This window comes from Ascidiella aspersa, chromosome 3, assembly GCF_963924565.1.
Source record: "Ascidiella aspersa chromosome 3, kaAscAspe10.2, whole genome shotgun sequence".
NCBI lineage: Eukaryota > Metazoa > Chordata > Ascidiacea > Phlebobranchia > Ascidiidae > Ascidiella > Ascidiella aspersa.
The window spans coordinates 21971544-21983009 of record NC_139449.1 but is presented as its reverse complement, the minus strand read 5'-3'; the positions used below and the strand labels follow the sequence as shown (position 1 = coordinate 21983009).

General features: G+C 35.8%; 3 protein-coding genes across 3 annotated transcripts; 2 read left to right on the top strand and 1 right to left on the bottom strand.

Moving 5' to 3' along the window:
* Window positions 1-3782: 3782 nt before the first annotated feature.
* LOC146160835 (thialysine N-epsilon-acetyltransferase-like) lies at window positions 3783-5132 on the top strand. Its single transcript, XM_083384247.1, has one exon. The coding sequence runs from the start codon at window positions 4050-4052 to the stop codon at window positions 4539-4541; it is 492 nt and encodes a 163-aa protein (XP_083240373.1). The 5' UTR covers window positions 3783-4049; the 3' UTR covers window positions 4542-5132.
* A 32-nt stretch (window positions 5133-5164) lies between these two features.
* Window positions 5165-6134, top strand: LOC146160834 (uncharacterized). Its single transcript, XM_083384246.1, has one exon. It carries the CDS (start codon window positions 5175-5177, stop codon window positions 5895-5897), a length of 723 nt encoding a protein of 240 aa, XP_083240372.1. The 5' UTR covers window positions 5165-5174; the 3' UTR covers window positions 5898-6134.
* A 2972-nt stretch (window positions 6135-9106) lies between these two features.
* On the bottom strand, window positions 9107-10152 carry LOC146160833 (thymosin beta-10-like). The gene is made up of 3 exons (XM_083384698.1): window positions 9997-10152; window positions 9727-9828; window positions 9107-9576 (listed from the first exon to the last, which is right to left on the bottom strand). The coding sequence occupies exons 1-3, from the start codon at window positions 10088-10090 to the stop codon at window positions 9545-9547; spliced, it is 228 nt and encodes a 75-aa protein (XP_083240824.1). The 5' UTR covers window positions 10091-10152; the 3' UTR covers window positions 9107-9544.
* Between the last annotated feature and the right edge of the window lie 1314 nt (window positions 10153-11466).

The following is an 11466-nucleotide window of genomic DNA, read 5'->3' as shown; positions in this document are numbered from 1 at the left end:
TTATTATTTTTTTTTTTTGCATAACTTTTCACGTACAATAGTGAAAGAGCGCCTAGAATCCTACCACAGCGTTGAAATAATTATTAAAGCAGCGCACAATATTTGGGTTATGGTGTCGGTTAGTGTTTGGGTGAGGGTAGCTCAAGTATTATTATTTAACAATATTGCTTAACCTACCCAAACCCAAAAAATGTTCGCTGTGATAGGATCCTAGACTAGAGCAACGCCGAAAAGTTTAGCATCTCATCTTATTTATTGTGTTTAATATTTTCTGCCATACGCTCTACTACAGCACTCGTAACTAATCTGGTAGTTTTCTAAATAAAATTTCAGCAAAACGCTTACAAAGAAATAAATTTCTTTAAAAACCTGTACCGATCGGATGAACGGGTAAAATATTGGCTTCTGTATTCACGTGTCACATTGCTTACTGCTGTAACGTGCCTTTGCGCAATCAGTAGCCAATGACACGAGATACCATGAAGTGTAGGCGAAGTTAGTACACGTGATTGTTTAGGTATATTGTTTATATATAGAAAAATCACCAAGCATTTTTGTACTCGACCAAATTTTTTATCGACTTTAAAGTGTAAGTTCGACTTTAGGTGTAATTTAGGGGCTACAATAAAATTTCTTAAATTTGTTTTAATATAATGACATGTGCACTACTCTTAATCTTTCGTTTTAATATTGATCTCTAACAACTTTTATCCTGTTAGTCGCAACTTTTTTATTACAGAAAATGTTGGTCTTCGTGACGCCATAAAAATACAGCAAATATGTTAAATGATTTTGCAAGGTGATAAAGTTTAAAATTAAATAAAACATGGTTTCCTAAACTGGTGAATGCTTCACCCCAGGGAGAATGGGATTTTTCTAAGGTTGAACCAACAGATAGGGGTGATTGTGGGGTGAATGATTTATTTCTTCGATTTATACTGACTAAAAATTTCAGTTTGAATATTATGTTCGATTTTGTTGATCGGGGGATTATGGGAATGCGGGGCAAAACGGAACCCTTTCAAAATAAATGCAATTTTCCGAGTTTTACAAAATATTTTTTAATGAGTGGGGAGTAAACGTCTTAATTTCATTAGCCACGGACGTTTTCGACGAGAGTCACTGTTTAGCAAATAAAAAATGAAGTTGGGAATTTTTGTTAACGAGAAAAGAGAGGTGTCCATTTTGCTCCGCTTTCTCTTACGTTTGTTGTTTTCGTGGATTTGCAGTTTTACGCCTTCTTAACCAGTTTTTCATATCGCAAAACATAGCATAAGTGGATCTTATACAATCTACAATAACCGTTGAACATCGTTATGCATAGTTGTGTTATTATACGAGCATATCCATTGGGCACCAGGCTATGCGGCCATGCACCCAACCCTTCGGCCGTGTAAACTCAAAGTTGTTTGATTTTGGGTTATTGGGTTAAAACAGATGTATTCATTCTAAGTTTCATGAAGTATTTAAGTAAAACAATAAGCAACTAATTCTTAAAACCTTTGCACAGTAAAAACGTTTTATTTAATAGCCTAATTGTTTTTGATCAACATTTGCAGCGTAGGCCTACATCATATTGTTTTCTCAGTTATCAAGATATACGGCCACTTATTATCATATTGTGTAGGGCGATGTTGTAAGTCAAATCTTAAGTCACTGTTTTCAAATGACTTGACTTGAAGTCTTTTAGACAAATGATTTTTAGGTTGAAATGAAGTGATTTCATTAAGGATTTATTTTATATAAAATTGGGTTTTATCTTAATTTTGAAGATAGAAAAATGTTCTTACTATATATTTTGCGTTTTCTGTTTTTTTTGGATTAAGATATTGCTAATTATAATCGGCCGAGTTTACCAATTTTAATACTTTAACGTTAATTTTGATTAAGACGTTTCGATACCAGCTTGTATCATCTTCAGTTAATGCGACTGAGAAGCAATTCAAGCATCACTTATAAGAGATGGGAATTGTTATCAGTCTGAGTTTCGAAAGTAGGTGCATTATTTAGCACCTTCAGGTGTTGAACAGGTACAGCGGTGTTGATAAGGTGTCGACGTTTAGGTCGGGGCTGCAGTCTTGGATAGATTGCGGCTACTCGAGTCGAGGCCTTTTGCGGCTACTCGAGTCGAGACCTTTTTGGCTTTGCAATTTATTATCAAGCTACATTACAGATCCGTGCATATAGTGTACCCAACGTTAATTTTTTTTTGACAATCCAAAGGCCTACTTGACTTGTTCTAATTTGAACTTGACTCGGACATGACTTGTCGTAACTTAAGTTTGTTACAAATAACTTGATTTGGATCTAATTCATTTAAAAATGACTTGTTTACAACACTTGCATAGGGTCCATATATTACGTCAGGGTTTTCCCTGGCATGTCAGAAAATGTAATGTTTGGCGTCGTGGAGAAACGCTAAAATGTGCTTAAAAGTCAAGGAATTTAGCCTAAATGTATCGGGAATGAATTCATAGAGTTTGTTTCTGATGTATGTAACTCCAAAAATGTTTAAAATCTTCTCCCGCATTCAGATACATGATTTTGGTTTTAGTAGAATTTTGGTTTTTTTTAATAAAAAATGTCAGATATGTTGTCACAAAGCTTACGTTATAAAGCAGCAATTGGAGTTGCACCCATATTTGCGCGAAACTTGAAAAATTAAAAAAGTTGACAAAATGAATAGCTTTGGAGGAGCATGACCTGGTTTGGTCCCCTAGATTCGCCTCTGTACGTGACAATGTTTTATTTGTTTGATAGTCACTGGGTTTTCCCTCTTGAAATCAGTTTTGCCAAATACGTCTTGTTTGGGCAAAACTTAGAATCGTTTTACCTAATTCCGGCCAAACTTAAAATCGTTTTTACCTAATTTGAAACTACATTTTGTCAGTTCACTTCATGTCCTTTTTGCGAATATTTTACACTTTTTGTGATATGTTTTAGGTGGAATTTAAGAAACCAAACATATAAGTCAAAAAATTACCATTGTATATTTGCCGTCGTAGTGTCAAAAGTATAAATACTCTTACGCGAATCTACAACGCAGATTCGCGTAATTAATTTACACTTGTCCACTTAATAAAAGCAATTCAATATTTTTGGAGTTCGCTAGCCTATATTTTTTGGAGTTTCCGTTTTGAAAATAATTTTGGAGTTTCCTTTTTTATTGTATTTATTTGAACTTCAGAATATCCTACTTAAAACAAGTGGCATTCTATCGTGAAAAATAGGCCCTTCTAGCTCACGATATACATGCGTTTCAGCAGTATTTCAATTGAATCATATTATTTGTGTCATCCCGCTCAATTTTTTTATTTAGAAGGATCGAAAGTTTAAAAATTAAAAAACGTTGTATTGATATTACTTCTTCTTTAGTATTGTGTGAAATTAATGGAACTTGTTTAACATATTCATATTGATAAAATCCATTATATCGAGCAATGTCCGAAATTGTAATACTTTTACCATACGTAACCTTCTTTCTAAAACCTAAATTAAAAGTTTTGCATTACTGATTTTTTTCACGCTTGCGCAATAACACTGAATTTGCCTGTTTGGGCACTGGTTTGCGCAGGAAACCGTAGTAGTTTCATTAAGAATTAAGATCACTTCGTTTTATGGCGATGTATAAAATCCATTTCGGCTTCAGTTCAACCACCTTAGTATTTCCAACAAAATAAAGAACCAACAACTTGGCTATTATTTTTTGGGGTAAGCCCCATATCGAAGTTTAATTTGGTGAACTTTTTCATGTACAATCTTGATCAGAGCGAAGACACATTTTCTACATATGGTTTTTGTGGGAAGAAAGGTCCATGAGTAAAAAACTAAATAAAACTCTCATTGTGCCACTCCTGTGGTTATTCAAGGTTTAATACAAGCAAGCAAAGTACTTTTTAACGAACAATTTATTATTATTAATCTCATAGAATAGTTACATAATTTGTTATTAAAATTTTAAAAACAGCGCAGCGAATTTTGACACGAACAGAATCAATTATCAATAACCACGAAAGCCAAGTCAATTTGAATATTTTGACGTTAAAATTATGTCGGAAAATGTCAACATACGTAAAGCAGAAAAACGAGACTGTGGAGCAATACTAAATCTGATCAAAGAACTTGCTGAATACGAGGAAATGCTTGATCAAAGCAATATGACAGTTGAGACATTGGAACGTGATGGCTTTGATAAGGATCCACCTTACTTTAATGCACTGATAGCAGAAGAATCTGAAAACGTCATTGGTTATGCCATTTTCGTTCACCAATATTCTACATGGAACGGACGTATTATGTATTTGGAAGATATTTATGTTAGTCCAAGTTGGAGGAAAAAGGGAGTTGGTATCAGTTTATTGAAAATGGTAAACAAAATATCACTAGAGTCCGGTTGTTCGCAGATACGTTTGGCGTGTCTTAAAGAAAACCATATTGGACTTGATTTTTACAACACCCTAGGTGTGAAAAATTTATCTGAATTAGAAGGATGGCTAATGCTCCGCTTTGATATGGATCAAATGAAAAAACTATTAATGTGAAATAAATTAAACAAAACTGTACCTTAAAGCCTTAATTAGTAACTCCAATTAGTGAGGCATTTTGTAACTTTTTGACAAAAAAATAATAAGTTGTATATAGATTACTCACATTACAAGTGAGGCTTTTGTTATAAATCTGTGTGTTGCTGTTATGTGTACATTGGAGTAGTGAAACTGCTTAAAACATGGCCAAAAATCGTGAACACGTAATTCTGTTTGTAGTGTCTGGGCCTCTTTGGAAAGTATGGCAAGTGCACCTGCGAGTGATTTTTAGTCTTTCTAAAGTGCACCGTGAATAAAATCTAACTTCACCTCAAATATGTATTTATCGCATCAGCATACGTTTACAGTGCACTACACAGAGTGCATTGGAAAATCCTAAAGTGCAACTAAGGTAAATTTTTTTACCTTTGTTGCGCCCAACCAGATTTTTTTCGGCCGTGCACTGCGAAATATTGTTGAGATCTGCCATACATGCAGTCAGAAAAACTGTTATTATATATACATATATATATTTATGTTGATATATGCATTTGTTACATTTTACTATCAATTATTGTGCTCCCATTAATATTGTTCTATTGTACATAGCAGGCGATTTATATCTTTAATTAAAATTTGTACTTAATAGTTATGTCTGAAACCTGCAGCTCAGTTGCCTCTTTAAAAGCAAGTGGAAATGCTCTAATGAAAGAAGGAAAATATGTTGAAGCCATCATCCGCTATTCAGATGGTATAACCTTGGAACCTGAAAATCCAGTTTTGTATAGCAATCGAGCATTGGCATTTCACAAACTGGAGCAGTATTTTTTTGCAGTCAAAGATGCAGAGACAACAATTCAAGTAATGCCAAATTGGACAAAAGGATATTATCGCAAGGGTCAAGCAGAACAGGCAGTTGAGCGTTTTGATTTAGCAATTAAAAGCTACCAGGCAGGTCTCAAAGTGTGTCCTGCTGACGAGATATTAAAGAATGCCCTCAGTGATGTTAAAAAACAGGAGGAGGCATATTTTAAGTGGAAAGGGACCGCCATGAAAAAGTATGCTATGATTGGGGGTGTGCTGGGGTCACTTTTGGTTATTGGAGATATGCTTTTGCAACCCACCAATGCATTTATAAGAATTCCTCTCTTTCGTGGTTTGGTGGTGACACTTTTTTCTGTGTTTGGGTATTTCATTGCCTCAATGATAATATCAATGCAGAAATCAAGCAAGGCTTCCTTGCTTCTGCCCCCTGATGAGCTAATAACTGGTTCAGACATAGATTTTAATCCAGTCACATCAAAAAGTGCTAAAAGTGAATCAACATCGGAGACTACCGAGGAAAGCACTAGTGCTGGCCTTAAAAAAGAATAACTATCCAAACTATCGTACACATGTTTATTTAAGAGCTGCCTACACTTTGTATGTAGAATTTGTGTTAGTTGTTATAACATTAAAATTCTTCTTTTTATGTTGTTTAAAAGTGTTTAGCCTTGTCAATTTTAGATTATTACTTTCAGTTATTTATTATGTGGTATATTATGATAATAGTTTGTATTATTGAAAACAACACAGCTCAAAAAAATGACGTTTTGCCCATTCAATGGAAGAGATTACAAATTTTATAATTTTGACAACATTTTAACGCCACTTGTGCCTTTCTTTTAGAAAAAGGCAGTGTGTAAGTTCATTAAAATAATTAATTCGTGTTGAACACCCAAATGTTACTGTTTTTAATAAAGTTAAAAACCCTATAAATTGTTCTTAAGGAAAGGAAGCAATCATGTGCCTGAACTTTTAAAATACGGGGTTCCTACCTAGGCCTGTAAGCCAGTGTTTCTCAGCCTTTTATGGCTAGCGGCCGCGCTCAGAAAGAATAGATAGAGTGCGGCACCCCTACAAGATTTTTCTGTAGGTAATTCACTAGAATGCCATAATAAACAGGACTCGAACGACACAATTTAACTCTACAGAACGTAGAAAGTTATATTTGGATTTGTGGGTTTAAGCACAATGAACGAATGTTTATTGCCAATAAACAAACAATCGACAAACAGTACTTACAGGTACTTACGATACATACATACAATAATTACCTCCGTATAACGTACGCGATCTGGACTCCACAATGAACAGTATGCAAGACTGCTATTTTTGGTATAAAATGAAATCCCTTATATACAGCATTCCAGCTGGCGGTAATTAAATATCGTGACAATGCGGTTCGGCGACGCATCGAATTAGAGGAAACTCGGACAATCGACGAAAACACGATCAGGCAATAAACTGTCAATTTGATGAATTCACAGAGGCTGGTGTGACGACGTCACAACCGGCCAGCCTGCTTCATTTGGTTGGCCGGGGTTTCAAGTCGGTAACAATATGGAGCGCAAACGCTACAGATTCATTGCACAAGCATTAGAAATGGCACCCCGGTTGAAAACCAGTGCTGTAAGCCTTTGATAATGCAGAAGTGTTAAATCTACTTTTATAAATTAAATGGAATGCCAAAAAAGTAGGGCTGCTAAGCTGGACTCTTTTAATTTGGCTGTAGTCCGACGTGCGCTTGTGCAATAGAAGATTCGGAAAAAGACTAAACACTATAAAATCGTAAATGTGTGCAATATTTTCCACTAACGTTTTGCGGGCGGATGAGGCATTACTATTATGATACCTTATGAGTGGATTGCTCTCTATTCACCATATTTTAGTTCAGGAATTGATGGTAACAGGGCCCGGAACCCGACATGGGACTCGACTGATTTGGTTAATTTTGAACTCTGACGCGACTAACATTTTTTTGTTGCATTCGGACTAATGTTGTTATATACCTACTCAGCAGTTCTGCCCAAGTGGGCCTAATACAAAACACGATCTCCTATTTCGTTGCACATTAGCCTACTTTAACAAATGCGTGCTGAAGCAGACGATGAGAAATGTGTGTTAATTACTTTCAAACTGGAAGCGTATTTGGTGTGGTCTACATTAGCAAATATTTTACCTAAAAAGGAGGCGAATTGGGAAAATAAAAATATAAATACGTTGCTCGATGTATATCAGGTCTATTAACTCCACATGGGTGGTGTATTCAGGATTTCGGTTTGAGGAGGGCATAATTTTCACCAGATACGACGTCACATGTTACGTTATATTTAAATTATTTTTTTAGGTATGTTTAATGCATAATAGGCTAAACAAAAAATGAAAGCATAAAAGTGATACGGTAATAAAAAATATGCGTATATTTTAAAGCACCGGTGAAAAAACGCTAACCTTGGAAAAATATGACTTTGTTTGTTAAGATTGTGTGTTTCAATGGCCTATCACCGCAATAGATTAAACGTATCTGTGTTCATTAAATACCAACCAAACGGCAATCAACGTACAGAATAGCGCGAGGTCCAGAGTCCAGTACTAAACGGCCAGCATATTCATCACTGTTTGTTACCGTACGCTAGTTGTATTGGTATTTGCCAACTCTTTTCAACTACATGACGCTAGGCAAAGAGCGTATTTAGAAGACGTAGGTTTTTATTACCTTAACTGCAGGGCAATTTAACGGAAGGTAATTGATGTCTTTGTATCAGTGGGTTGTGATGCTACATCTTAAAACTACCTGATAGTTTAATGATGTTTTATTGGTTACAACAGTAGGCTACCTAATTTAGGTTCGCTCACGTTATAAAGCTGGGTTATAAAATTTAGTATAGAAGATAATGGCAGCGTAACAAAACATGTACCCTACACAGAACAAAGGATTTAAATATAACCTTTGGTTGGAACGGCCTATTGGAGATTTTACAGTCTGAAAAGCAGCATGCATAGATTTAAAATTCCAAAATTATAGCCAGGAATATTTATCATTCAATGAGAATAAATCGCGATTTAAACTTAGCTAAATGTCAAATCAAATATAGTAAATGTAATCTTATTTTATAAAACTAAATGCTCCAATTCTAATTCTACTATAATTTTTAAAAAATGCTCCCATTGTATTTTTTAAAAAACTTTTAAAAACTAAATATGATAAATTACGACTCAACATGACGTCACAAAGTAATGACCAAGCGTGACGTTAAATATATAATTTCAATACACAAGCTGCGCATTACAAAGATTGGCTAGACGATTTTTTTTAAATGGACTAGGAACATAATTCAGATTTGTACAGTGCGCGAAATATTTTTGCTTTGTGTAGTTAATATAGGCAAAAATACAGTTTAGGGGGCACATGACCACGTGCTCCCCACCACACAATCGCTGTAGTTTTTTCCTAAGCAATGACTTTAGAGTACGGATGTTAGGCGACAAAATATTTGCAGGCGTTTTATAACCGCAATTTCGCAACGCACATTTTCAGAACCTTTGTTGCACAGTAATAAAGCCCTGGTAATGAATTGTGTTTCAACTTTATCTGCAAATTACGAGTATTTGCGACTGAGAGTAGCCTGCTGGTAGAGTTTACCTAATTATTAAAAACTGCCTCTAGGCTAACTAGGTTTTTTTACACCCACAAGATGTACGAAACTTAACACAATACGATGACTACTAATACAATATTGTTATATACCAGGATTCTTGAATGGCTATATGTGGTTTTATTTCACGCGTTGCTTCCGAATAAACTTTGTATGACTGGAGGTCAAACTGTCCAGGGAATGACAAAGGACAAGAATGACTACATTCTGAATTCCGTCAGGGGCGCCATATACACGCACAGTCGCACACAGATTCTTGGGATAATGAATTTCAATGAGGCGTTGTTTCCGTCAAAAAATCTAGCAGGGAAATTAAAATAACCCCTTCTTTAATTTGAAACAAAGCAGTTTACACCGATTTACAGTGTGCGAAAAGCAACGGCGAAGGAAAGGGAAAACCATAAACAGGTGAATATACAAGAACAATTAATAAGCGATACTAGAAAACAAGATTTTCCTGTTTTGGAAAAAGTACTTTGTTTGCGGTCGAATGAATGTTGCTCTTTATGAAACTTGCTTGAACATCAAACAGAAACCAGCTCTTTAAAAGCCGCTATTCTTTTCTGCTTCAATATCTGTAAAGCAAACATTTAAACATTGTCTAGTACGTTCGTGACATGAAACCTCTTGAAACAGACTATTCGATTGTTTTGTCATTTTACCGTTGTTTATTAAGAGTTTTCACTTGACAATTTAAATTGAAAATATACAAAAGTTTCTCTTACCAGCCTGTGTTGGCAGCGCATTCTTTTCCTGCGTTTCTACATGCTTCATTTTATCCTGCGCATAGTTCGACACCTCCTTCAGGGTTTTCTCTTGTGCGTAACCTGCAATCCACAAATGTTCAAGATATAATATTTACTTTTACAAGTTTGTCTAACCAATATTAATATTCGTTGGTTCAAAGTAATTTTATAACATATAACATTAAAAAAGGTATACTATATGAAATCTGAGTAACTTTGAAAATTGCAGTTCCACACAAACTTTCTAACCTTCCTTGCTTTTGTCTTTCTCTTGCGTTTCGGTCTTTTTCAAGCTCCCCTTGTTGAATTTCGTGATTTCTTGCAAATCAGGTTTGTCCGACATTTTGATGAGAATTATCGTTAAACGACAACAAAGATGGAAATAAACAATAAATTACTTTGATAACTTCTGTAAGAAAAAAATACTTTTGATAACCAAAGTTTTCTTGGTTTGTTTAAATGTACACGCGTATACATCCTAATAAAATTACGCGGAATCGCATTTATTGCAACCGGCAACGGCATAAATAAAATTGCTTATCGCATCCGTCACCTGCGGTTCTGACTGCGTACCGTGCACCCGCCCTAGCTCACAGCCTTTTTGGCGCTCGCCTTACAGCTAAGCACAGCCAACTTCCGTATACCAGCACGACGGTTCTGTCCAATCGCAAATCGAGACTAGGCAAGCGTCATATCCGGGTTTTTCCCCGCCCTTTCAAAGAGACACTGCACGAAAAGCAGACACACGGATACTTAATACACATTTGGTTGTTTTATGGTTATCAGCGTCGTGCGACTGAGTTGCGTGTCTACCTGGCCTTATCTATTTACCATATGTTCACTATGCCGCCTTTAAGCGCGGTTAAAATCATTGGTCATGACGCCTTACCAAGTCTTTAAACATTTATCTTTCACCATTCGAGCGTGGCTAACTGTTCCGCTTTTGAGGTTCACGTTAAACTTTCGATTGAACGTCAGTGGACTATGAAGTAAAACTAAATATCAGCATCTGCTTGTCGGTCCTAAATGCCACCTTGTTTGCCAATGAAATGAGTTTGCTTTTTCTCTATAGTTCTCTTTGCATAGCTTGAAGCAATTGCATGAGGAAGCCGCGGTGTGCTACTGTCACTGGAACATAATTACACAGCGCAAGGCAACAATTTAGCAATCACTAAGAAACGTGACAATACGAGCTGTGGCTTTGTGCACGACACACCAGCATATCCGCCCAAACAACAAGACCATTCTCTTTTGTTAGTTTTGTTGTCACGTTCACGAAATCCCTACGAGACACTACAAACAAACTGTAAGTGTTTCGAACACCACAATGCAGTTATTTCGCCAGTTTTACCCACCACCTCTTAGTTGAGAAGAGAAATACATCTGACAACACAACTTTGCAATAATGATGGATTTAACCAAATAAGCCTGGTTTCCAGACCAGACAACAAGAAAAAATAAATCAAGTCAACGGGGAATTCATTCAATCGGTTAACAGCGCAAGTATTCATTTGGCAACATATTTAAGCAATGACTGTCAAGTGGTCGGTAAACGGTATATATCTCAAGGGAAGCGCGCCTAGAACAAAACTAATCATACACGATTGTTCACTTTCGTTTACAGAGTTATTGCCCCCATAAATAAACTTTTTTGGTTGAGGTTCAATCGAAGTCAAACTTGTGCCACCATAAAGATAACCGTAAATCGCGCCTCTACTT

Coding starts and splice junctions, on each gene's coding strand:
- LOC146160835 (XM_083384247.1), top strand. CDS start 4,050: ATGTCGGAAAATGTCAACATACGTAAAGCAGAAAAACGAGACTGTGGA.
- LOC146160834 (XM_083384246.1), top strand. CDS start 5,175: ATGTCTGAAACCTGCAGCTCAGTTGCCTCTTTAAAAGCAAGTGGAAAT.
- LOC146160833 (XM_083384698.1), bottom strand. CDS start 10,090: ATGTCGGACAAACCTGATTTGCAAGAAATCACGAAATTCAACAAGGGG. Junction 9,829..9,996: donor GAAAGACAAAAGCAAGGAAG/GTTAGAAAGTTT, acceptor TGTGGATTGCAG/GTTACGCACAAGAGAAAACC. Junction 9,577..9,726: donor TGCGCTGCCAACACAGGCTG/GTAAGAGAAACT, acceptor TTTGCTTTACAG/ATATTGAAGCAGAAAAGAAT.